Genomic DNA, 22,059 nt, shown 5'->3' with positions numbered 1-22,059 from the left:
ACCGGACTACAGCTATTGACGCCTTGAAATGAACCGTTGTTGCCAGGGAATGGATACATGAAGGGTTGGAAAGCTTGTTCTAAGTAGGACTTAGGCTGTTTTGCTTTCCAACCCTTCACATATATTTTCATTCTATTCAGTTTAATATTTACCCTTGTCTTGATTTGAGCTGAGGTGAGGTGAGGTGAAATGGGGTTGAATGTAGCATTCAAGATTATTGCACTTATATAGCAAAATCCATGTATGTGTGTCTGTGTGTGTGGCTTCTTGTACTAGTCCTGACTAATTTTATGGTGCTAGCCCATGGAGATAGCATGCCCCAGTGAATACCCCACTAACACAGTATACTGACTCCGACCCGACCAGTCCTTATTAGTCCCGTAATGCCGAGGGCCAGGCAGAGGTGAGGTGAGGTGAAATTGGGTTTAACGTCACGTCCAAGATTGTTGCACTTATATAGCGACGTGCATATACGTGTGTGTGTGTGTGTGTGTGTGTGTGTGTGTGTGTGTGTGTGTTTGTTGCTTGTACTAGTCCGGACTGATGCCAATTTATAGTGCTAGTTCACTAAGATACCATGCCGCAGTTTAACATGAATACCCGACTCAGACACAGTATACTGACTCCAAGCCGACCAGTCCTTGTTTTAGCCCCTTAATGATGAGCGCCAGACAGGGTTAAAACAAGTACCATCTTTTAACGTCTTTTGGTATGACACAGTCAGGGATCGAACCCTGGACCTTCCGCTTTCCAGGCGGACGCTCTACCACTAGACCCGAAGGCGGCGCGCCAGGCAGAGTAATTTTTAGCGTCTTTTGGAATGACAAGGACGGGATCGAACCCCCAACCTCAAGCTCTTCGGGCAGATGCATGGAGGAGGTCAGTCCTCAAAAGGCACAGATCTTAGACATTGACCACTTTGGTGAAGCCAGTGAACACAGACCTGATATTGCCAAGGCTTATAATGAAGAGAAATCTGGGGTCTCACAATCCACAGTGAATGTACGCGGGGCCATCCGTGTCCCCATGTTTTTCACAACACTAAACCGATAATATTTTATTATTTTATTTTCATTCATTCTTTTTTAGGTTTTTTTCTTTTTCATACAAAATAAAACACAGTTTTGTGTGAGATGAATAACAAAAAAAATCAAAAAACATTTAAACTGTTTCAATATCAACAAAAAAATCCCACAAGGTGTACTTCATGACAAATGAATTTATATGTTTGGCACAATGTGAGTTCTTATAATTCTGAATTAAAGGAACTGACCATTGAATTTTAGTACAGTTCATTGTCACAATACCAACTGAGGTCATCTGAAGACAGTAAATACTGATTTGAGAAGGTTTTGATGGGTGGAAAAAAACTCTCCAAACCATACCCAATAATACAAACTCTTTTAGAACTTTCATAGAATAGTGTTTACCATAAATCTTGGTACCATATTTGGACGGAATGTTTCAACATATTGCATGGCAAGTTCAGGATAAACATGATAAATGAATGCTTTGATAGAAATACTTTCAATGGATATAAATAAATATAACATATCACAGCTAAAGCTCTACGCACAAAAGTACACAAATAAATATACACACTTTGTAGACACTGGATGAAATATTTGTATTTTTGTGAATTACTGTAATGATTTAATCGGAATGGAGTTTCATGCATATATCTCCGTCGTTACATCAATAAATGACATTTTAGAACATACATTATCAATACAAATATCACAACAGTACTCTAACAAGAAATATACAATACTGCTTCACGGTTGAAGCTATGTACAAAATTGAACACAACAACAGGTCAAATGAAATTGACATTTAAGAGCACTATGACACCAATTAGCATCATAAACAACAGTCACTTAACACTTATATCATTATTTATAGACAATGTAACATTTAATACTGATGACCAGTGAAAATAATCTCTTGCCAGGCTTTGGACATTTTATGTGCATAAACCTTTTTAATGACCCTGTCGACAACTTCTAATTGAATAAGTTCTCCATTTTGGACAATGATGGACCATGAATCATTTCAAAATAAGAAATTGATTAAACATTCTGTTTGAATGAAAAAACATTTCTATACAATCACCTGAACTGACAGTTATTTGGTTCTAATGATTGGGATTTAGGTTCTATGGAAAGCTTAAAGTGTTGGGAGTTTATAAGACGAACATGTTGTGATCTAATCTGTGTTGAGAATGAGACAAGCTCCTTGCAGCACCCAGTGGCTGGTGTGTTCTGATGTGGCGAGGTCGGCCTCGAAGACCAGCCCGACACCCATGGCGTTCCTCCTCTGTGAGGTCACATACACAGGCGTACGGAATGTGTTCTGCAAAACAAAACAGATTTATCTCAATGTTACATGGCAACACAGCATTGCATTTTTATCCTTTTTTTTTCATTTTTAAAGATTACCAGGTATTTATTTATATCTGAATCAATGTTTGAAACTTCTTTTCGATGTTTTAAATGTAATATTACATGTAAGACAATTGTGAAGAAAACTAAGCGAAACTACACGATCACCCTTTTCAAAACAGCTTGCTCACTTTAATTAGGAGAAACTGTTTTCAGTTTTTGTCAGTGCTATCATGGTTTTAAAATCCTTTTAAAAACTACCCTGACAACACTTTCCAAACCAGGAACTCACAGACTTATAGAGATTACTACACGAGTGTCTGTCGGATGTCATTTATCTTAGTTGATTCAAAATGTATTTAACAAGCCCCTGAAAATCACACCATTTCAGCATCAAATCGATGCACATTTTGTACATTTTCATGATTTCAGTGGTGCATTAATACATAACACCATCTTTCTCTTACTACTGATGCCTTCACAAAATGTTTCCACGATATGTGGATTATCAAGACAATGATGATAATGCAAACTAGATAAGATGCTAGAACATCCAGGAACACTCTAAAAGCATAAACTGTTCAGAGACATAGGTGACTCTGACTAAAGCATGAGAAACATCAGGGGCACGGGTGGCCCAGTCGTCTAAGGCGCCGTGATTTGCTGTGCAGAGTTGCGTCCCTTGGGCACGTCAGAAAACTATGATTGTGGGTTCGAATCCCGGTTCGCCCCGATCATGTTTCTAGGTTTGTCAGCACCATACCCCTGCTCATGGGTTTCACCGAAGTGGTAAACGTCTAAGACCTGCATCACTTCGGGCTTTCCTCCCACAATAAGCTAACATGCCACAATTTAACTGTAATACTGTTAAAAGTGGCGTTAAACTCAACTCACTCTCATGAGAAACATCAATGAATTACAGTCAAGAAAATAGTCTGTCATAATCTGACCTCAGGTCATCACCTTGGTGTAGCCAATCACAGACCTGGAATTCAATTTCACTTGTTTGATACCAGTTATCTCGAAGTGACCTACTCACCTGGAGTTTGAGCCGATGAGCTTCGATGGGGATGATCTTTAGAACTGGTAGTTCTTGAATGAGCTGTTTGGGTTTCTGACGGATGAGACAGGTGTTTTCCTTGTCCCAGGCAGCGCCCTCTAGACACAGGCCGTACACGAAACAACCTGACGGCAGCAACGCATGGAACTTTCACGGCATTGTATAGGCTTATGGCTCCAAGAGGAGAGATGAAATCAGTTCACATCACATTCAAGATTGTTTCTTTCACATAGTGACATGCATGCACATGTGTGTGGCTGCTTGTACTAGTCCAAACTATGCCAGTTTAATAGTGCCAGGCTACTCTTGGTAGGGTTATGATATAGCTCAAAGAAAAACATATAATAATTTTCATTTTGATGCAGAAATAAACTTACAGATCAATCTGATAATATAAAAGGGTTTGAAAATTGGGGTCTATAAATGTCACTGTGTGCTATTTTTTGGTTTATTTGTTGCTTAACGCCACACTCGACAATTTCCAGCTATATGACGGGGGTCTTAAATAAACGAGTCTGAATCAGATAATCCAGTGATTGACATTATGAGCATCGATCCACACAATTGGGATACGATGACATACATCAACTAAGTTATCGAGTCTGACCACCCGATCCAGTTAGTCGACTCTTACGACAAGCATCGTCGCCTTTTACGGCAAGGATGGGTTACTGAAGACCTATTCCACCCCGGATCTTGACGGGTCCACAGTATACTGACCAGCATGTGCCCGTTCTGTGACGTCCTCCGCGGCCTGGTACTGTGTGACGCTGGTGTACAGAGTCGACTTGTCCAGTGGCCAGCTGTTCTTACGACATGTCGCTTGCACCAGGGCCGTGAGATAGGACTCCGGTATGTGCAGACCGGACAACCACATCACAGAGGGCTCACCTTCATTCACCTGCCACAAACAGACGTTCACAATCAAATATTTATCCTGTGTACATTTTAAGAACACTAATAACAACTATGTATATTTAATGAGTTCATTGAAAACCAGTGTTACCAATATGAATGTTGACCACTGAAAATAATGATTAAGGATGTCTTGCAACATATTGCACTGTTATCGTACTGCGATACGCATAATCGGCGCTTCAGTGTTTGACAGTGATGTAACACTGATTATACATGCAGATTATAATGTTCCACATACTAAAGTAAATATTTTTATGTTCCATGTTCCACATACTAAAGTAAATATTTTTATTTGCCACCATTTTGAAGTTGTGAATACAGGGGAGATTGTAAAATCACTTCAACGTTACCAGTGTTTTTTATTATCAATTTGAAGGGGAACGTCCTTTGTTATTAAGTTTCTTGGCAGATTATACAATACAAATAATAATGTGCAGAATAGGTAAATATCTCATGCTTGTCTTGTTAGCATACTACACAGAAAATTTGTGTTACAATATGTGATTTGCCTAATTGTGTGTCAATGTAGGAATAATAATAATAATAATAATGATAATAAGCCACTTATAGACGCAAAATTCCCCCCAAACAAGTGGCACGCTCAAAATGCATCATAATTAGTAGAAATTTGACCTTTGTAAGGATTTTGCTATATGTTATCATTATAAGGACTAGTGGACTAGGGGCGGACGGGAAGCCTAGTGGTTAAAGCGTTCGCTCGTCACGCCAAATGACCTGGGTTCGATTCCCGACATGGGGACAATGTATCAAGCCCATTTCTGGTGTCCCCCGCCATGATATTGCTGGAATATTGCTAAAAGCGGCATAAATCCATACTCACTCACTCACTAGTGGACTAAAAATGTTAGTTTCCACTGCTAAACATAGGCTTACAATCTTTGTAGTGCTAAGATCGCTTTGTAGAACAGAGCCCTGCACTCAGGTCAGTTAATATTCAGAACTGTTTGTGCTTAAGACAAAAAATGACTCCTCTCCAGCCATGCGTGACAGCTCCATTATGTAACAGATCCCTTACACATGCGGAGAAAGACTTACCCATGCGTTGTACTGCTTGTATCTCTTCTCAAAGTGGATCATCCAGTTGGCAAGGGACTTGAGTGTATCGGGGGCCAGTCTACGCCAAATGGATGGAATCTGACCGTTGAACAGTGACCGTGAGACATCGTCCAGCTCACTGCTCATGCCCACCTCACCAGCAAGAGCCTGTATAGAAAGGCAGGAGTTCAGGTATCAAACATGTTTTGAAGGTTTTGTTTGTTTGTTGTTTAACGCCGCACTCAATCTACCGGTGATTTGGTCAAGACACACCCAATGATATACAGTACTTTAAAGTACTTTAATACAAGGATCGGCAAAAGTTGTATCTGAAACTATTTTTTTATCAGGAATAATATATTCCAATATCTTGTTAATCTAGATGCAGCTTTTACTAAACATATTTAAAATAATAATAACCCTAAGCGAAGCAGCTGATCGCTGCCGGGTACTATTTTTTACATGGAACCAGTCTGACCAGTCACCGTCAAGGATCCCGTGCACGTGATCGCGAGAATTATGTGTTGACATAGAATTGTCCAACAAAAACAAATATGACTTTTAACGAATCAAAGTATGGCATTTATGATATATGTATCCATTCTCTGTCAACTAAAGTTCGTTTCAAGGCGTCAATAGCGGTAATCTGACCGTGGTTGCTGTTAATAACGGTGAGTTGTGCGATTGCTTCACACACGATATCGCCGAAATGAATTAAAACAATATTAAAAGGAATTTTGAATGAAATTAATGAAATAAGTTACAAACATAAGTCCAGATATACAAAGAACACTTTTTATAGCCAGACAGTGTAATTACATGAATAATTTGCGAACTTTAGTATGGATTTGTTGACATGGTATTTCCGGTGTTATGTGCTCACGTTAATGTCTTTCCATGGGGGAACAAACATCAAAACTCATTAATTCATGTATAATGCGCATCCCCTTCTATACAACTGTGTTTTTTTGAAAAAAAAGTGCGCACTATACTCAAGAAAATACGGTACTTTGAAAACATTAAGTACTAAAGCAAAAGAAATACCCTTTTGAGTGTGGCCAGTGATCTCCTCATCCTGTTGATGAGCTTGTTGAATCTTTCCAACTCTTGTAGTAAGACCACCGTCGTAGGAGTGATATCCAGTCCAAACTTCTTACGAATCTTGTCCAGTTCAAATTCTTGTGGCAATCTGTTGAGAACATCAGTGGCGATCTTGTCGATGAACTCTTCTCGACTCACCCCAGACCCACTTTCACCTGCAGACAGAAATACACAGTGTTTAAAAAACATGCATAATATGCACAGTGGTTGAAACCCCGTAAAGCCAAATGTGGCGACTTAAGGACTGGTCATTTATTGTAGGGGTTGGATGGGACAGAAGGATTCAGAGAGGGTCAACAAAAAAAGGACAGTCTCTAGGAGAGACTAAATATATAAAAAATGATACACATATTAGGGGAACATAATTATTTTCAGTACATCAAAAACGTCTGACCCACCCACCCTTGTAATAATGACTGGTCCCTTGGGTGACTGGGCGACCTTTCCCCAGCTTCACTAGACTAAAGTGTGTAGGTGAATGAAGTTTCATACATTAGTTTGAAATTATTCCAGCTGCATCGCAATGACAGGTAACTCTGGGTGATAGTATGTGCAATAAAACATGTCATTATTGTTTGGGGTGGGGTGAAATGGGGTTTAACATTGTGTTCAAGACGATTGCGCTTACATAGCGACGTGTGTGTGTGGCTGCTTGTATAAACCCCGACTTATGCCAGTTTTGCAGTGCTAGTCCACTGAGATACCAAGCTGCAGTTTGACATGGATACCCACTCAGACATACCGGTACCAACTCTGAGCCGACCATTATTCCCTTAATGCCGAGAGCCAGGCAAGTGAAAAACAATACCATAATGATGTCTTTTGGGAAGACGTAGCCAGGGATCCAATCACCGACCTAACACTCTCTGTGCAGATGCTCTATCTACTAGACCATGGAGGCGTTCGCCTTATATGGAAAGAAAACCCAGGGTGATGCAGCTTTATAAGTGAGTGAGTGAGCTTTCTGAGTGAGTGAGTGAGTGAGGTTTTACGCCGCTGTTAGCAATATTCCAACAATATCACAGCGGGGGACACCAAAAACTAGCTTCACACATTGTTGGGATTCAAACCTGGGCCTTCAGCGTGACGAGCAAACGCTTTAACCACTAGGCTACGCCACCACCCTGCAGCTTTATGACGATGTGGAGTGAACAGGCATGCATCGGTCTGGTTCTGATGAATTGTGGATCATGATCACAATTCACAGCAAAATCAGATGGCAGTCAAGAATGCTCTTGATATCAAATTTCTATTACCCCTAAAAAAACTTTTCTCAAATCACTATCATGTTTTATAAGCTATATGTGGAGGGATCGGTCGTAATGTGGTTGTCTGTTAGGTATGAAGCGAGGATACAGTTTTTTAAAAGGTGATGCACTTAACATGATTGTTTGTTTGTTGTTTAATGCTGAATTCAGCAATATTCCAGCTATATGACGGCGCTCTGTCAGTAATCAAGACAGACAATCCAGTGATTGACATCATCAGCATCAATCTACACAATTGGGATACCATGACATGCATCAACCAAGTCAGCGAACCTGACCACTCGATCCCGTTGGTCACCTCTCATGACAAACATAGTCTAATTTTACGGCAAGCAGGCACTTATCATGACACATGCTCGATCAATGCAAATATTTTGTGGACCCATTTGTGTTTGGCAGTTGCGTTATTATTGATGAAACTTTAAAAATAAATGATATGCTTGAACAAGGTGGGTAGTATGGGCAAACCCTGCATCTCGATCATGGACCTGTCATAGGTATTATGTAGATTATGGAATAAGGTAAATGGACAATTCAAGTGAGTTATCTCCCTTCTCACCTGTCTGTGGCTGTAGCTCCACCAGGTGGCTCCACATGTCACGGGCAGCCTGGGTGTAGTAGCCGATCTCGGCATTGGGGTGAAGGCCAAACACTTCTGGCGTGTTCGCAAGAGGTAAGGACTCAATATAGTCTGGAAGAAATTGAATTCGTGTCAGTTATATAATTAGTATTGCAGTTATGTCATGGCATGTTTGCCTCATGTGAAAGGAAAGCTAATAGTGATGCCGGTTTACTACTAAATCTGCCATGTTGACCGAAACTAACATGCCTCAGCCTGGTTTTGATAAATCGTGGATCATGAACAGGTCGAATCAGAGATTACAATCAACAATCAGCTGATCCTAGATCGGTTAAGGGAGACAAATCTGTACAGCAGATTTTGGCGTGTTAACTGAGCCCCTCGAAAGAGAGTGAGTGAGTGAGTATGGTTTTATGCCGCTTTTAGCAATATTCCAGCAATATCACGGTGGGGGACACCAGAAATGTACCCATGTCAGGAATCGAACCTGGGTCTTCGGCGTGACAAGCAAACGCTTTAACCACTAGGCTACCCGACCGCCCCCTTGAAAGAAAAGTGACATCTTCATCATCATCATCACCATCACCATGATAATAATAACAACAATAACCACAATTAATCATTATCAATCATACATTACACACCTGACCCATCAAGCACATTCATCCCCCATAATCATCACAAAAATCTATGTGGTGAATGTGTTTCCAAAACTCACCAACATACACATCCCTGGATCCTTCTTCAGGGATCCTGTAGTCGACGCCCTCTCCTACATAGAAATGGAAAGGCTGGAACGTATCGAAGATGAAGTCACCCATGTATTCATCCATGTACGTCCGTAGCACGCGGCGGTCAAAGTCGTCAATAGCCCGGCCACCATACATCACCTGGTGAGAGGATGGGAAAACATTCATCAACCATTCGTCAGAATATTATAGACATTAATAGGAAGAAAAGCATTCAAATTCTGTAAACTTTTAGATTCTGTAAACCAAATCTTAATTGATGAAAAATACAATAACAGTTTGGAAATGATGAAATTTGTCTTTGATCAAGATAAACCAGCCATAAATGCACTTGTTTCTACAACTACTGCACTACTGGCCCGTTGTAAGATAATTCCTGCTCACCTCCCCGATGAGGTACTTCAAGCTGGCCCAGGGTATCTTGGAATCCCCCTGTTCCTGGGCCTTCATTAGGTACGTGTTGAGAATCTGCATGCACACACGGAAGTCAGACTCGTTGAAGTCATACGACACATTCCATCCGATTTTGCCGTACTTCCTGCGCTCCTGCACCACGGCGTGGAAGAACCCCAGTACGAAGACTAGCGAAGGGAAGGCAGGGTGGGAGCACTCTGTCAGCGACGCTGCTGGGATCTTGTGATAAGTACTACGTAGGTTCAGCTTCAGGCCATTTGGAGGCTCAGTCACAACCTGCAAAAAATGATTCACTTTAACAGTAAATATATTCTATGTCACTTCCAGCAAAGGAAAATAACGTTTATAATTAGCTAATAATTTACAAGCTATATCGGGAAACTTAGTACCTGGCAGCAAAGCTACCTCCAGTGACTTGGTACTATATTGATGGGTAAACTTGATACCTTGACTGACCTCTGCAGTATACAGAGGGGAAACTTGGTACCTGGTGGTCAACCTACCTTCAGTGACCTCTGCAGTATACCGATGGGGAAACTTGGTACCTAGCAGTCAACCTACCTTCAGTGACCTCTGCAGTATACCGATGGGGAAACTTGGTGTCGGCTCAGTGGTCAACCATAGACGGAAATCCGGGTGAGGTTTGTTCAGTTTCTCAAGCTGTTTCTCAAGGTCACGAAGCCACTTGACCAGCAGATGACAGTTCTGCAGCATCAGCCACTGACCACGGGCAATAGCAGTCTCTAACAGCTGAAGGGCCACCTGGAAAGAAAGGGATAAGGGTCAGACACCGACACCTGAACAAGTTGTATTATAAGGATAACGCTATTTTTCAGGGCATTATCATTTGCAGAAGCCCGAGGTTTTCCATTAACTGCCCGACGAAGGAGGGCAGTTGAAAAGACCGAGGGCTTCTGCATATGATAATGCCCTGAAAAATAGCGTTATCGTTATTATAGCTAAAATGGATGGAATTTGTTATCAAATAAAAAGAAACAACAACATCGGTTTTTAAAAATTTTGCAATCAACACGAATGTCACTGACCCCATTTTACAAACATGGAAACGTCATAGAACAAACCAGATGACGTCACTATAATACGTGACGTCACTTTCTCTACCTTATGACGTCACCTCACAACGGGCTTGATAATGGCCCGTCGTCAAGCAATATGAGGGCATTATCAAGTTACAGTGGCCCACTCATTTCTGATAACGTGCGGGCGGTTTAATGATAATTCTATCCATTTTAGCTATAAATAAAGGTATTGAAAGAACCAGCTGCTTACATCAGTGAATCTGACATGCCTTGGTTCTTCTTAAACTTCTCTCAGAGATCTGATCTCATCTGATCTGATCAACATCTGCATAATCAGTGACAGTCAGGCTGACCTACCCACATCTTCCCGAGGCAAGAGAGTTAACTGACCATTATAAAAATCCAGTTTCCACCCTTGCCGAACTAGGCTGGTATTATGGAGTTACATTTTGGCTGGACTAATGAGTCTATGCATAGTCCAATTAAAATCGCAACACCGAAATTGAAATCTGGTTCGTAACTGTCGCGCAGATTTCGGTCATTTGCAGGATTTGCAAAGCATGTGCACCGCCAACTTGTTCTCAGCAGATATTTTCCAAATCTTTTCATGTTTTTAACCACGGTGCTCACTTGATTTGATGCATTTTGCTATGTAAGACCCTTTTATGACAATATAGATGTTGATTATCGATCAGATCGTCCTGACGGACGCCCATCAATTTGGGTGAAGCAAACGCACAGTGATACGAGTGGTGGAATCTGATTGGTCCAAGGGAGATGATAAGAAGGGACATAACTGGTAATAGCCACTGGTGGCGCTACGATCGAGGTAGTTCGGCAAGGGTGGAAACTGGACTTTTAAGTCAGTTAACTCTCATGCTTAGGAAGATGGGTTTGATGCAGCTTGAACAGTATTCCAGTTATATTATGGTGAGTGAGTTTAACATGGGATGAAAGCCCGAAGTGATACAGGTCTCAGATGTTTACCACTTCGGTGAAACCCACACCTTTCACGGCAAACTGGGACTCGAACCCACAATCATATGTTTCTGGTGTGCCAAGGGATACAACTCTGCACAGTGAGTTGTGGCGCCTAAGGCGACTGGGCCACATGGTCTGATCAGGACATAGTCATTTCGCAACATCCAATTTACAAAAAAGACCATGGCCATTTGTCTTTTCTGTATATATTTTGAATTATTTTTGTCAAAGCTCAGGAACTACAGAATTCATTCATGTGTGAAACATATTCCACAAATCCAGGTAGCTTGTTATTGTTTATATATATATAACCCCTAACTTGCAGCAGACGGAACATTCCGAGGAAATTGAAATTGTTTACGGAGAGAGCACTTCCTGGTTACTGATTGTCATTAACAGACACCCGCTAAAAGGCGTGTCCGCGTGACCGGAAATCACAAATGCCGCGATACGATGAATGCCGCGGTACCACGAGGTCCGAGTATACACGGAATATTTCAGAAATAACATGAAAAAATGGCGATAACTGGTCGCTAGCTTCGACGTGTACACTTTCAAGTGTATCCAGTCAAGAATGACATGTTGACATGTTTTAACTGTTCGAAAATAGGGTATGTGAAAATAGGAAGGCGGATGCCCCGATGCACACGCGAGCCGCCAGTCACGACCTTGGGTGGATTGTTGTGGTCCCTCTCGTCAGTGGGTGATTTTACATAGCGCTTTAATTACTTTTGCGGAGGTCGCAGGTGACAACTTAATTAGTATCAAGCGCTTCACTGAGTACTGCGGACCGCACCCGTCTCGCGTACAAGAGACGGCAGAGCCGTCACGCGTACACGTTACGTCTGCGACTGATAAATCCTACCTCACTATCAACAAACTGTCTTTGTTAAAGGGTTAATAAATTCAACATGCTTACCTTCTCTTGACCTTGACCCATGGACAAGAACTTTAGTTTGTTGGTACCGAACTCCAACCTCTCCGCAAGTTTCATCAAATCACTTGCAGGATCCGACCCTGGACTCAAGATGAACACAATTGGTGACATTGGCGTGCTCTGCTCGAAGATCGACTCGAAGCTTATGATTGGTGGAGTCACATATTTCTCGCCCATCACCTTGGTAACAAACTCTGTCACGGCTCGGTAAACACGGTCAATTCGGAAACATCTCAGGAGCATGAGACGTTGGAAGTGTGTGAGAGATTCTTCATATTTCAGAGGGAAGGTTTGAGATTCTGGAGTGTCATGGTCGTACCACTGCAAGAAATCAGAGCATATTGTTACATTTAGAACCTTATTTCAACAAGATGGTTTAATAAGAGCCCTCCACTGACCCACTGGAAATGTAAAATTCTAATGTTAAGGAAAACTTTGAAATATTGATATAACAAGCGTATAGTTGACAAAGTCATCTATATCCCCCGCCCATTTTAACACGTTATGGTCCAAAAACAGGTAAATGACCCAACATTTCTCTTAGCCCATGTCAGAATAGCTGCAATGGAAATTCTAAAATAAACATTTCTAAAACTTCTTAATATCAAATGGCACTAGTCCAGTATGTGCTTTATAGATAGACATGTAATGTTTGGCAAGGAAATATTTAACAGTTTATTTGTTATACTCCCTAAGTAAACCAATCCTATATCAAAACTTAAATCCAACTTGTTGTCATGGAAACATAAACAATAACAATTTCTAAAAGTGCTATATATCAAAAGTCACCAGTTCAGTATGTGCCTGGTAGACATGCAAAGTTTTGTAAGAAAGTATTTAACGGTTTTTGAGTTACGCTCTGGAAACAAACACCACCCCTGTAGAACCTAAGTCCAACTTGTTGCAATGGAAACGTAAAAAATAAAAATTTATAAAACTCCTAAATAGCAAAAGGCACCAGTTCAGTATGTGTCTGGTAAACATGCAAAGTTTATAGAGAAATATTTAACGGTTTCTGAGTTATGCTCCGGAAACGATTTCGGGACACACTCATGCACACATGCACACACACACACACGCACACACGCACACACACACACACATGCACACAGGGACGGAACCCATTTCAATATCTTCGTTGGAGCGGGGGATAAAAATTTCAAATGGTTGACAAGTAGCATTTTTGTTTCTAACACCTGCACTTTAGGACATATGTGACAAAAGATGAGTGAATCTAACTATGAGCAAGCCTGTCAGCAAAGACGATTTTTGACTAAGTGTTTGTCTTCATCAACATCTATCTATGAAACAAGCAGTTCAATAAACAATAGTTTTATGTTTAGTTTTTACTGTTATGAAATGTAAATGTGTAATCACTGGAAGTAACAGTTAAAAAAATTCAAATGGTAACATTAATATACTACCTAGACAATCCCTACACATGCTGAAAGGAGAGTAATAATAGTAAAGTCTGAATGATTCTTGAGAAACTACAACTTTATAATTCACTGTTTGTTTCTTGTTTCGCGCCACACTCAACAATATATACAGCTATATCGTGTATAAGTCTTGGCCAGACAAACTAGTGAAAGACACTGGAAGCCAGTGATGACACAGACATTCACTATGCTGTACAAGGCACTGATGGGCATTCCGGTACTCAAGTACAGGTCTGGTATAGAGTCGTACGTCCAGGGCTCGAGTACCCAAGCTCCTTCCCAGCGCGTGACACCTTCGTTACACTCTCGGTAACATCGCTGCCACGAGTGTGGGCGCGGCCTTTCAAGAATCTTGAAATTTGCCCTCTAACCCCAAACGTAGTAATGTTGATATTTTTGTTTTTGTCTTTGGGAATGCCATCATATTTCATTTTGAAAAGGTTTACGACTGACCATGTTTTCCAGATGAATTTACTTTGTTGTTTTATTAATCAGATTGGTTCGAGATTGCAGACTAACAGAAAATCAACCAACTTCTCTCTTACATTCTTACTATATCAATAACACAGTAGTTCAAATGAAACAGAAATTCAAACTGACAAACGAAGAAAGTAATTTAGCAGCGATAAGTGTATTCGGCGTCACGACAATCGTCACTTGTTTGTAAACATAACGGTCATTCGGTTGCGAGTTCAACTCCAAGCATGGTTGTGGCCACCTATTCACAGTGGGGAGTTTTGACTGGTGGCAGCGATAGTATAGAGAGCTCCGTGAACGGGCTATCGCTGTGAGGAGCTTGCTCAAGTACCCTGCCAAGGGAGATAACTCACATCTTCACTTCTATAAAATGCGTTAAAGACATGGAAGAAAAACGGATATATTTGTCTGGACACATCTTGACTTAGATGAAGCTAAATGAAAGTCACCACGTCTGACAACCTGATCAATTATGTCACCTCTTGACACAAGCATAGGTTTCTGGGGACCTATTCAAATGCTGAATCCCCACGGATCCGATAATTTCTAAATTATCTCAACAGTAGTACCACAAGTTGATCAACTAACCTTTTTCCAAACCTTCTCGTTTCTCTCAATATCATCAAGTAGTGTACTGAACTTCTCTGGCAATACCTCTACCAGGCGGTTGCAGTCTTCCCATCCCTCCTCCGGTATCCAAGGATACGGCTTACGTCGCTTGCTCTTTTCTAGAGCGATGTTACCCTGAACAACACAAAAACTATACTGATAATAGTTGCATTAGCTGTCAGAGTAATGCTACTTTTCTCCTGCTTTTCAAGATCAGTTTGACAAATTTATTATTCTAAATGATAAATGGTGACCATATTTCGAGCATATACAAACCATATTTGGTCCAAATTTCATCAATTATACACATTGTTAAATATGACTACCGGTAGATATAGCAATATGCAATCATATTGGACCTGGGATTTATACCCTGGTTACTGGATCCTGGTATGTCTAAGGGACACAACTCTGCATGGCAGGTAGCATCACCTCAGATGACAATGTTTTGTGTACCTTGATGAAGAAATCCAGCTCTTCTTGGGTAACATGGCTCTGGTCTTGTTCCAGTTTGATGGTTATTTGGAACGAGAACAGCAGCTTGTGCTTCTCAAATATACCTGGAATAGTCAGTGAGGGTCTCTTAATGTAACAATTGCATCATTTGAACTTCACTCCAGAAAAGGTTGCACAAATTTCACAAAAAAAAGGCTCCTTAAAATAACTGGTTAGCATGAGGATTAGAGAACTTACAGAATCATCATGGAAAACAACATTCAAAAACATATTTAAAATCTAAGTTATAAAAGTGATCCAAAAGAATACTAAACATCACAATTTTTAATCAAAACCACAGTTGAGGTGAATATAGGCAGCTATGATTGATATATGATTGAATGCTCCCTGCCTTCCATCTGAAAATGATTTTAAGTATTTTTAGCAGAATTTTGGATTTGGATTTAAGTTTACCGTATTCGACGTAATAAGCGCCCCGCTCTAATAAGCGCCCACGGCGATATTTGCTAATATATTGGCTAGTGAACAATCCCAATTAGCACCCCTACCGATTGATAAATGTACACAAGACCTATTTTGTCGTGTATAATACGCACTCGTGTGTAATATGCACCCTCAATTATGGGCAATTAAATTCTGGAAAAATATATCTGCCGTATATAAACATTTCAGGCTGTCAGCATAAACCACGAAATTTATCTTTCAACTCTGTTTTTTTCACCAAAATAATATTCTAATAAGAGCCCCCTATTTCTAATTTTGAGAGCACCCTGGGCGCTTATTACGTCGAATACGGTATTATGAATTGCTCTTATCTATATTTTATAATAAATCCTTGAAATTTCCTGTTATGGTCAAAAGAGAGTGACCTGTGATGGAAATGTGCGAGTCTCACACCAAATGTGTGAGAGTTTTTGTGTTATTTTTTTCTTTTATTGTTTTTAAAAAGAAGTACCTGTTACATAAAACTTGCTTCTGCCCAGGGTGGCAGAAAGCCCATGACACAAGCACAACTTATTGGTACATCTTAGTTTTTTTGTTTTTTTTACAGAAAATAACCTACTTCTCACTCACACATTCACTCTAGTAATACAAACATACTGCATATATCAAGTATGCATAAACTATTAAAGTTTATATATCATATTGCAGTGTAGGAAAGTACGAGGTCTCAAACATTAAAGTCTTAAGTCCACAACTAAAATTAAATTGAAAGCTGCTCCTCATTTCAAAAAGTTAATGATACAGCATCCAAGCTCCATAGAATTTCTGTTGACTACCTGTCTTGAAAGCAATATCTTTTTCAATGTTGTATCATGAAAAAGATTCCTTTTTATAAACATGAAAATAAGGTTTTGTATTTTGGAATTTACATCTATAGATATAGAATTTTGCAATTAGTAAAAGAAAATCAAACACCTTATCTGTTTTTATGTTCTCTTTAACTCCAAAAAGTATTAATTCTTCACAAAATGTCGTATTATACATGTGCGAGAGTTGACAGTTATGAGGGTACACGGTAGCAGATCTTCCCCACAATCCCTCCAGAGTTCCAACAATCAAACTACTAGGGCTGGGACGGGTAACTCGGGTACCCGGGTCGGGTGGGTACTGAGTAGGACCCGGGTACCCACAGGACTACTCGGACCCGTGGTTAGCCACGTGATATATTGTTTGATGACAAAAATTATCTAGAACTCTATGGTTACACTACTGTTTACTAATGTTCGCATTTCTTTCTGACTATGCACATTCCTTCTGACTTTTCATATGGTTGAATAAAGATATAACTAAATTCAACTTCAGTGTTTGAATGACCAGATTGTATTCTACTAATAATACATGTACATGTATCTAAATACGCCAGGGCTGTCCTAAAAATGTTCCCATTCGGACATTTTGAGACATCTCCTGAGACCTACAGTGGGTACCTGGGTAGGGTCGGGTAATAGTGGGGTGGGTACCCGGGTAGTAAATTTGGACTCGTCCCAGCCCTACAAACTACCCACCTGTACAGCCATAGTTGTACACATTGTGAGTGAGGGTGTCCATGATGTTCCTCAGTCTCTTCACCAATATGGAGTCTGGGAGACTCTTCCTCAGTGAGAACTCGAACACCTCTAGGTAGGATGCCAGCGAGTACTGGTACATGGTGTTGACAAGCGACATCTCCGCAAGGACGAAGAACAGGATGGCTCCCCGCTTGGCAGCAGGCCTGTAGCCATCACGCAGTTTCTCAATATCGATTGCTGTCTTGGCTCCAAGTTTCAACTTCTCCGACACCTGCAAGGGGTATAAATTGTCATGGGTAGTGAATTAAGTGTACCTTTGAGTCAGGTCATGATATTAGTTCAACTCTGAGATCAGGGACTCTCAACTCAAATATGACATGTATGATAAAAAATAGTGAGTGAGTTAGGTTTAATGCTGTTCTTAACAGTATTCTAGTTACATCAGCGAGTCAGCTTAATGCGGGAGGAAAGCCCAAAGTGATGCAGGTCTCAGACGTTTAGCACTTCGATTAAACCCACGAGCGCAGGGTAGGCGCTGACAAACCTAGAAACATAATCAGGGCGAACCAGGATTCGATCCCACAATCATAGGTTTCTGGCGTGCCCAAGGGACACAACTCTGCACAGCGAATCGCAGCACCATAGATGACTGGGCCACCCTGATATAAAAAAGAGAGCCAGTGGTTCACAGTGAGTCAGATGGGCTTAACATTGATTTTAACAGTATTCCAATACCATAACACCATCTCAGATAAATGTGGGACGAAAGCCTGAAGGGATGCAGGTCTCAGATGTTTATCCCTCTAGTGAAATCCATGAGCATGGGTTAGGTGCTGACAAACCTAGAAACATAATTAAGCGAACTGAAACTTGAATCCACAATCATAGGTTTCTTGCGTGCCCAAGGGATGCAACTCTGCACAGCAGCATGTTGCGCTTACGCGACTGGGTCACCATTGCCCCCAGTAATTCAGAAGCATCTCAGTGGACTTACTCCAGCATAAGGGATTTAACATTTAACGGGTAGTGAATTTGGTGAATCTTGTTGCTTTGATATTAGTTTCATCTTGTCAGCTGACACATTCTGGGAAAGTTAACATTAGCCATTGCCTGGAGATTTGGACAAGTGTTTATGATTTTACATAGGATTTTTTTCATCATTCTACTTTATCCCTTATTTGATAAGACTATTTAGGATATTTTGTATAGCAATCAGCCATTGCAGTAGAATACAAACTGATCTGAACCATTGAATGTTTTCTTTATCGAAACAGGATGTATGTTTCAGTCTAATTCAATCAAAATCATACTAGTCAGGATTAGACACCAGCAGTGACTCAACTATTACAAAATTAAACTTTAACAACTTTTCTCTGAAAATGAACTTTTGAACATTTGTTTCTTTTTTAACTTTTCTAAATATGTGCTATCCAATAATTCCTCTTTATGTCTTAAGACAACATGCAAACATTTAGTCAAAAGTTTTGGAATATATCCCAGACTTAAAATACACAGTTGCTAAACACAGGTGTCCAATGAACCTATGTATTTACCATAGTCACTTTGATAAGCGGTCTGGGCACTCAGAAAATTGACGAAAGGGGGCACTTATTTAAACCATACACAAGTTAAAGTTGTTTTCAGAGATCAAACAGTCGTGAACAAACTTTGTTCAAACATAGATGAAACTTTCTCAATAAAAGTTACAATGCAATTATATACCCATCCTATGCTACTGTTTTATGCATACAAATTCAAATACTAATAAAGATTACTTTCAGATTGGTCTAGAACTTGGTCCTGGGGCACTTATTGGAACAAAGTGCTTGTACTCCGACTCAGGTATTCAAACATGAGTGAGTGAGTGAGTTTAACAATGCTTTTAACAGTATTCCAGTCATATCACGGCGCGTCAGCTTAATGTGGGAGGAAAGACCGAAGTGATGCAGGTCTTAGACGTTTACCACTTCGGTGAAACCCACGAGCATGGGTATGGTGCTGACACATTTTGAAACATAATCGGGGCGAACCGGGATTCGAATCCACAATCATAGGTTTCTGGCATGCCCAAGGATCGCAACTCTGCACAGCGAATTGCGGCGCCTTAGACGACTGGGCCACCCGTGCCCCCTATTCAAACATGAAGGTTTACCATAAGATACTAAAACAATATACATTCTACCAAATTTACAAATTCTAAAAAAACTTGCCATTATATCAAATTTACGTGAGATCAAGGACCCTCAAGTAAACTATGCTATCCCAAACTGAGGCATATAAAGTGATTGAGAAGACGCACCTCAGTGGCCTTGGACTTGGTTTCCTCCAGAGTAGAGACGAGCTCCACGTTATCCAGCATGTTGCCCTGGGATGTGGCCAGCTCCCTAAGCAGCGAGTCCTCCAGGTCCTTCAGTAGACGCTTGTTGACACTGGGACACATTGTGTTTATAATTAATGGGGATCCTGGGTCCCTTGAGGTTTTCTGCTATAGTATTTGCATCTACAGGGTTAGAAACTAACAGTTTTCGTCCACTAGTCTTTATAATGATAACATATAGCAAAACCCTTAAAAAGGGCAGATTTCTACTAGTCCTTATGATACCTTTACCATTGGGCAGTTTGGCAAGGACTATAGGACTAGTGCCAATTTCTAACGCTGATCTAGGGACCCATTAGTGAGTGAGTACGGTTTTACGCAACTTTCAGCAATATTACAGCAATATCACGGCAGGGGACACCAGAAATGGGCTTCACTCATTGTACCCATGTCAGGAAACAAATCTGGGTCTTAGGCATGACAAGCGAACACTTTAAACACTTGGCTACATCTTCGATTTCTAACATTACAATAATGAATAGGAACCCTTGCTTTTCAAGCTGAACTTTGAACATAAAATGTCACAGGCAGATGTCATAGGAGGGCTACTTTGATCTACCATATGACATACAGCAACATCTATGATATTTTCTCATGTTAATATATGGACAGACCAGTAAATTATGATGAGGATGGTAGTGTTGCGTTAATCTTGGGAATGAGTGATGTCTAACACAGCAGTAGGCAATAATCCAGCTATGTCACTGTGGCTGGTAGATATTTAAGTAAAGACCAGACAAACCAGTGGTTGATATAATGAGCATCTGCATCAGGGTATGAGTGATGTAAACATAATCAGCCAAGACACAGCGTCTGATCATGCAATCCAATTTAGTCGCCTCTTACGACCAGAAATGGGATGCTAGCGACCTACCTGGTATTCTAATTCCGGTCCCCATGATGGTGAAAATGTGGGAAGCAGTCACAAAGAGGAACCATGATAGGCTTACTGTGAGTGAGTGAATATGGTTTTACGTCGCTTTAAGCAATATTCCAGCAATATCACGGCTGGGGACACCGGAAAATGGGCTTCTCACACTGTACTCATGTGGGGAATCGAACCCCGGTCTTTGGCATGAGCGAACCACTAGGCTACCCCACCACCCCAATAGGCTTTAAGGCAAGGTCATGAGATCAATGTCTCTGAGACTCAACAATTATCATAACAGAGTGAAGTGGCTATTAGTTGATTTCTAAAAAATAATTTAAAGCTTTGAAAATGTTTGTACACAACACTATTGTATTTCCTGAATAAGTGAATAAATGAGTTGGGTTTAATGCCGCTTTTAACAGTATTTCAGTTACATTACGGCATGTCAGCTTAATATGGGAGGAAAGCCTGAAGTGATACATGTCTCAGACGTTTACCACTTCGGTGAAACCAACGAGCACAGGTATGGTGCTGACAAACCTAGAAACATAATCGGGGCGATTCAGGATTCGAACCCACAATCATAGGTTTCTGGCATGCCCAAGGGATGCAACTGCACAGCGAATCGTGGCGGCTTAGATGACTGGGCCACCAGTGCCCCCATTTAATTCCTGAAATAAGCGTCATCATCACATAAACTTATCTGACCTTGTCTCCTGGATGAGTCTTTCTCTCTGCTCTTCAAGTTCCTTCCTCTCATACTTGACTATAACACTCAGCAGCTGGTCCTCCAGACCCTGTACACAAACAATACAACATGAACAGCAGTTCCTTCCTCTCATACTTGACTATAACACTCAGCAGCTGGTCTTCCAGACCCTGTACACAAACAATACAACATGAACAGCAGTTCCTTCCTCTCATACTTGACTATAACACTCAGCAGCTGGTCTTCCAGACCCTGTACACAAACAACACATCATGAACAGCAGTTCCTTCCTCTCATACTTGACTATAACACTCAGCAGCTGGTCCTCCAGACCCTGTACACAAACAATACAACATGAACAGCAGCTCCTTCCTCTCATTCTTGACTATAACACTCAGCAGCTGGTCCTCCAGACCCTCTACACAAACAACACATCATGAACAGCAGCTCCTTCCTCTCCTACTTGACTATAACACTCAGCAGCTGGTCCTCCATACCCTGTACACAAACAACACATCATGAACAGCAGCTCCTTCCTCTCATACTTGACTATAACACTCAGCAGCTGGTCCTCCAGACCCTGTACACAAACAACACATCATGAACAGCAGCTCCTTCCTCTCA

General features: G+C 40.8%; 1 protein-coding gene across 1 annotated transcript in view; it reads right to left on the bottom strand.

The window, feature by feature from the left end:
• Positions 1 to 1,109: 1,109 nt before the first annotated feature.
• Positions 1,110 to 22,059, bottom strand: part of LOC139456275 (dynein axonemal heavy chain 10-like) — a 99,866-nt gene continuing 78,916 nt past the window's right edge. The window contains exons 60-74 of the mRNA XM_071237899.1: positions 21,435 to 21,523; positions 19,778 to 19,907; positions 17,476 to 17,749; positions 15,467 to 15,570; positions 14,990 to 15,145; positions 12,468 to 12,806; positions 10,089 to 10,289; positions 9,498 to 9,803; positions 9,083 to 9,254; positions 8,344 to 8,475; positions 6,460 to 6,671; positions 5,416 to 5,583; positions 4,162 to 4,342; positions 3,421 to 3,566; positions 1,110 to 2,352 (exon numbers count right to left, since the gene is read on the bottom strand). Coding sequence (XP_071094000.1) covers positions 2,206 to 2,352; positions 3,421 to 3,566; positions 4,162 to 4,342; positions 5,416 to 5,583; positions 6,460 to 6,671; positions 8,344 to 8,475; positions 9,083 to 9,254; positions 9,498 to 9,803; positions 10,089 to 10,289; positions 12,468 to 12,806; positions 14,990 to 15,145; positions 15,467 to 15,570; positions 17,476 to 17,749; positions 19,778 to 19,907; positions 21,435 to 21,523 — 2,757 coding nt within the window. The 3' untranslated portion in view covers positions 1,110 to 2,205. The remainder of the gene's footprint in view (positions 2,353 to 3,420; positions 3,567 to 4,161; positions 4,343 to 5,415; positions 5,584 to 6,459; positions 6,672 to 8,343; positions 8,476 to 9,082; positions 9,255 to 9,497; positions 9,804 to 10,088; positions 10,290 to 12,467; positions 12,807 to 14,989; positions 15,146 to 15,466; positions 15,571 to 17,475; positions 17,750 to 19,777; positions 19,908 to 21,434; positions 21,524 to 22,059) is intronic.

The sequence above is a fragment of the Haliotis cracherodii genome, unplaced genomic scaffold, assembly GCF_022045235.1.
Source record: "Haliotis cracherodii isolate W230 unplaced genomic scaffold, xgHalCrac1.p SCAF_11, whole genome shotgun sequence".
Taxonomy (NCBI): Eukaryota; Metazoa; Mollusca; class Gastropoda; order Lepetellida; family Haliotidae; genus Haliotis; species Haliotis cracherodii.
This window is presented reverse-complemented; position numbering and strand designations above follow the sequence as displayed.